The 5387-nt window shown below is 57.2% G+C and overlaps 1 protein-coding gene across 1 annotated transcript; it reads right to left on the bottom strand.

Annotated features, from left to right (window-relative positions):
* Positions 1–2497: 2497 nt before the first annotated feature.
* LOC147368023 (uncharacterized) lies at positions 2498–3628 on the bottom strand. The gene has a single exon (XM_086408051.1). The coding sequence runs from the start codon at positions 3535–3537 to the stop codon at positions 2608–2610; it is 930 nt and encodes a 309-aa protein (XP_086264177.1). The 5' UTR covers positions 3538–3628; the 3' UTR covers positions 2498–2607.
* Positions 3629–5387: the final 1759 nt, after the last annotated feature.

The raw sequence follows: 5387 nt of genomic DNA, 5'->3' as shown, positions 1-5387 counted from the left end.
ATGAGGGACATCCCCCGAGTCTCCCATATCAACTTGCTTCTCTGCAGCAGGCATCTGTGCACCCCACGTGTAGGTGTGCAGTAAGACTTAGGGTCGGTGGGGGCACTCCACAGTGAGGGTGAGGGACTCTGTTGTCTGAGCCCTCAACCATGCAAGAGGGTCCTAGGCCCTGGGCCAGGGCAAGAGAAGGGCATGGAAAATAGGACAAGAGGAGAAGGGAGGAAGAGGGAGGTGAGGAAGGAGGGAGGCGGGGCAGAAGAAAAAAGAATGGCAGGAGAAAAAAGGTGAGGAGAGGGAAAAGGGAGGAAGGAAGAAACAGAGAGAGGAAGAAAAGAAGAGAGAGGAGGGGGCCAGGGGTAGTCTGGAGCAGGGGGTCAGAAGACAGAATGGGGCAGGGAGGAGGGTCATCGGAACAAGCTCCCGTCCCTGTGTGGGATCTAGGCACTAGGGGAAGCAGAGGCTGCCCAGGTCCAGATTGGACAGGTCGGAGGTCAGGGGCCAACTCAGGGTTGGGAGCTGCTCGGACAGCGTGGGTGGAGGGCCTGGCCTCAGTCTCAAAGTGGAGCTACACAGGTCTCTCCAGGACGGTCTGGTCCCTGATGGCTAAGTTAGGCTACCTCTTCCACTCAGGTCCAGCATGAGTCCTCATGAGACATACCAACCCCAAAAAGTGAAACCAGACAAACCAAAGGGCCAGGTAGTCTTGTGTCCTGCTCACACTTCCTGAGCAGGATGAGGGTCCTGGGCACACTGCAGGCAGAATACTACTTGGCCACCATCCTCACACCTTCCAGATACAGCCACTGGGAAAGTTCTGGGGTTCTAGACCAGCTCAGGGGTACCAAGCTGTGGGTGGGTGGGCCACTCGGGTGTGGCCAGAAGCTTGTCCAATTCCAGCGGGACACATAGTGTCTAAGTGTTTAACACCCATGCAGATGCCAGGACAAATGCAGGCTTCCCTTGCACTGATGGGGTAGGAGAACTGCAGGCTAAAGGCTCTTCTGCAAGGCTGCATGCGATGCTGACAGAGGAGTGGGGTCAGGGGGGATTATGAGGTGGGAGGAGAGGGAGGGCATCCAAGGCCAGCCTTGCCTCACTATCCAGCACCACCTCCACTGTAGCCCAGGCTGGTAGCTCAGCCTCTGAACCTCTGTTTGTCTCTCTGTCTGATGGGGACATGTGCAGAGCACTTGAGTCATGGGGTGGTGAGACCTGCTGACGCCTCACTCGCCTCCGGGTTCTGAATCCCTCACAGGAGTGTCAAGGGTGGGTTAGGGCAGGGGTCAACAAGACTTGTGCTCGTCAGAAATTCTTACAGCTCAACAGAAGGCTCTCAGGCCCTTAAATCCCCAAAGTCAGATAGCCCCTCCACCCCCCACCCCAAGACCTAGCCGTGTCTCAGCATTTAGCTTGAGGGGTAACACAGCCCCACATGCCAGCCTTACCGGCTGTATTGCTGATCCTGCTCGTGACTCCAATTGTCTTGCTGTTCACACTGTATGCACTGCTTGCTGAACCCAGGGTAGGCAAGGCCTGAGTTAAGAGGCTGGAAGGAGACTTGAGGAGCCCTAGGAATTGCAGACACATTCATTCTCTCCTGGCTGACGCAGTAGCCATAGCTGCAGACACGCTATAGTCTCTCTTCTCCTGGTTGACCCAATGGACATAGCTGTGCTGAAGCAGTAGAGTGCCACCACTTTCTAGGAGGAGTTCACATATCTCTACAGCACAAAGTAGGCCATGACGGAGCGAGTACCCCGTGACCCGCATGCGCAGTGCTACAAATGAGCTCAGCTGTCACATAGTCATTATTTACAAAACATGTGGCGAGAGCCTGAACACGCCAACTTGGCAGATTTGCTCTCTCCCCACACCTGCACACACCTGCATTCTCACAGCCGTGGCTCTGCCGGCCACCTCCCTGTACCTCACAGGTGAGAGGACCCAGAGGGAGCCTGAAGCTGGTTTTGTCACGACCTGGGTGTAACAAACTATTTGATCCTCTATGAAGTGGTATCCTTACCTGTGAGAAAGATCATAGCACGTTCAGCGTTACGAACAGTGTTCAAAGCCAGTGTCCACGTCTGGGGCCCCTCCCCAGACCCTGTCCGCCGAGGACCCTGTCCGCACCAGGCAGAGTTTGGAAGGTCCCTGGGGCAGGTGTGTCCTTTGGGGAGGGCCATTGCGCAGATGGACAAGAAAGCGTGGGGACAGAGCAGGAGACAAAAGCAGAAAGGTCTCCTCTGGTCCAGCACAAGCCCTCTTCACAGAACAGCCTGAGAAGACCCTCCATCAGGCCCAACGGTTAGGAAGGCCAGCTGTACCTGGGTCAGAGAGAAGGCTGTGCTCCGTCAAGCTCAGGACCAAGCCTTTCACTTCACAGGGAGGCATCCCCCCCTCCCTGCCTACTCAATGAGACAAATGTCCAGGCCAGGCCTGCTCCTGCCCCTGGCTGGGGACAGGAGGGTCATAGAGAGCCAGCCTAGACCCCAGTCTGTCCCTTTGGTTGTGCTTCCAGTCTAGGATGGCAGTTCCCTCCTGGGACAAGGGTCACTTGGATCTCCTGCAGGGCCCATCACTTCTGAGTGGATGGTTCCTCAGGCCAGTTCAGCTGAAGTTCCTGAAAGTGACCAAGGTCTCCGGTTCTCCCGGCACCCAGGCAGGATCTGAAGTGTGGGACGGCAGCCTCGATAACGAGGGATCCCTTTCCGTCTGGATTAAGCAGGACGCTGGGTTTGGGGTCTGGAACACGCCCTCCCAGTCCCAGGCAAGCCCCTCCCCTCCCAGGGTCTCCAGGACCTCCTGATCTGTGAGGCAAAGGGCCCCTGTCTGCAGCTCTGGGCTGAGCTGGCGGTCGGCACTGTCCTTGGCCCCACCCCTACACCACATCCCAGTGTACCGCAGAGAACATCTGAACCCTGGCGGCCAGCCCCACTCCCGCCCCTGGCCAGCTGCTGTGACCACCGATGCGGCTGGGATTGCCGCCAGGCTTGCGGGATCCTCCGCCCCATCCCTTCTTGGGACGGCCCCTCCCTCCCCCCAGCCCCTGAAACTGGGTCTCCTGGCCCGGCCCCCTTCCCAGGACTCCCCGCAAGCCCCTCCCCTTGTCCCACCCCTCCCTCTTCTGCGGACTCTCCGTATCCCAAAGCCCCTCATCTCTCCCTGCCGCTCTGGGAGCCTCCCCACCACCTGGTCTTCCTCTGGTTCCTTCCGTTTCGGGCTCTCCCTGCTCCAGGGATGTTGGACAAAGAGGATGAGGTTGCTGTGAGCAGGGTGGGCCTGGAGCTGCAGATTTAAGTTTAATGTAAGTCTCTGTGCAGACCGCAGGCACAGTGCCTGCTGCTGTGGGTGTGCTGTCCTGCCAGCCCTTATGCTGAAGGAGTCTGTCCCAGAAAAACGCCTGTACACCCCAAGGCATGCACCCTCTCCCCATCTGTAAATGAGTAACAAGGTGGAATGCAGACCAGGATGCTGGCTTGGACCCCACCGGTCCACGCAAGGACCTCTCTCACCAGGACTCTCCTTCCTCCTGGTCATCGTTGCTGGGGTGCTGCCTACTGTCAGTGCTTAATAAGTGCTGGGGACTGACACCCTACTGTGGCCTTCAGAAGGGTGAGAGGAAAGACTTTGATCCCAGAGAAATGGGTGGAAAGGGCAACAGGAGCCCTTCACCAACATACTGTGTCTGTACTCCCCGACCACCCCTGTGTGTGTGGAGTTTGCAGGGTGCGGGGGGGGGGGGCGGGGGGCAGGGGAGTCTTCTACCCTTAACTGTCCCAGAACTTCTTTGAACTTCTTAAGTTCAAACTTAAACGCCCAGTTTAAGTCCTGCACCCCCAGCTCTGTCCTGGTCAGGCCGGCCCTCTAATCCACAGTCCAAGGTCTCACTGACCACTGAGTCTCAGGAACTCCCAAAGCACGGATGTGGAGGGGGGGAGCGGGGCATCAGTTGAATAACCCCCAGCCCCCAACTTGAATCCTGGCTGCACTCTACCTTTCTGCCTGGCCCACATCCCCCAGAGCAGAAGAAAAGACCCAAGTAGGGAGAGGCACTGTGGGGGTTAAGGAAACGTGGGCTGCTCTGTGCCCCCACCCCACCCAGCAAGGTCTCAGTGAGAGGGACTCTCTCAGGCTTCTCCTCCCCAGGGGCCCAGGCACACACAGGCCCTGCCGATCACAAAAACAGCACTGCACCCGCCCCATGCTCCCCATCCGCTGCAACTCTCCACTTACCTTAATGCCCAAAACAGACCCAGCCTCAGGAACTTGGAGGCTGGGGCCAGGACAGAACCTGAGGGGACCACACAGTGTTCCTTCCCTCCGTCTCCATCTCAGAGAGCTCTGAGTCAGCTGGGGTGACCCTGATGGGGCGGGGGCTGTTCTCCTGCAACACAATCTCCCTGGCCCTGGCCAGAGCTGGCAAAAACACATACATACATACATACATACAGTCTTTAAGAAAACAGTCTTCAAAAACAGCAAAATTCTGTAAAGCAATTATCCTTCAATAAAAAATAAGTTAACTAAAAAAAAAAGAGAAAGCAGCCAATCTTTCCGTGTGGAATAACGGCATTGGTTCCCATCTCCTCCCACCCCATGAAGATCTCTGGGATGCTCTCCTAGGACAAAATGAGCCCAGCCCCTCTCCCTCCAGGAACAGGATAGAACTTCCATCCTGTGATGGCCTGGAAAGGGAGGGAGCATGTGCAGGATGGGAAGAAGTGGGGTGGAGACCGGTGGATAGCCAGGTCTGAGGGGTCCCAGTGGCTTAGTCCTAGAGAGGAGGGGCTGACTAGAGCCCCCATGGGACCCTTCTCCCCAGGAAGCCCTTCCCCAGAAACTCCCTCCTGAGGACCTCCTCCCTCCAGAAGTCCTGCCTAAGCCTCCCTCTCCCTAACTGTGGAGCCAGCCCAGCTCTGAGGTCCTAAGTGTCCTAAGTGGGGCTTTTGGTTCTTTATGAGTCTCCTACTCCATTAAAGCATCCCCACTGTGCAAAGTCCAGAACCTCTGGAAGCAGCTGACAGCAGTCCTGGGTTGGGTGGGTGGGAGAGGAGCCGCTCTGAGCATGGGAAGTGTGGGCTCATGACCCACGGAAGCACAACAGTTACTCCATCTCCGGTCTCGGTCACTCAGCGGGCCTGGTTCTGGCTGCTGCAGCCTGGGGAGCCGCAGCCAACCTGGCCTTGACTGTGGGACAGCGGCAGCCCTGCCCTTCCTCAAGCCCTCCCAGTAACCCAGGCTCAGGCCCCTCCCAGGAACGTCCAGAGGGATCAGGTGGGGACTGACAGCAAAGGGCTCCGATTAATGAAAGTTTGATAGGAATTTCATATGTTGATACAGGTCCTAAACGTTTTCCAGGAACATCTGGCAGAGGGTGAGCCCTGTTT

This window comes from Bos grunniens, chromosome 7, assembly GCF_055505025.1.
Source record: "Bos grunniens cultivar Pamir isolate PY7600 chromosome 7, Bosgru_T2T1.0, whole genome shotgun sequence".
Lineage (NCBI taxonomy): Eukaryota > Metazoa > Chordata > Mammalia > Artiodactyla > Bovidae > Bos > Bos grunniens.
This window is presented reverse-complemented; position numbering and strand designations above follow the sequence as displayed.

Excerpts from the sequence above, each read along its gene's own strand:
- LOC147368023 (XM_086408051.1), bottom strand. The coding sequence starts at position 3,537 with ATGACCAGGAGGAAGGAGAGTCCTGGTGAGAGAGGTCCTTGCGTGGAC.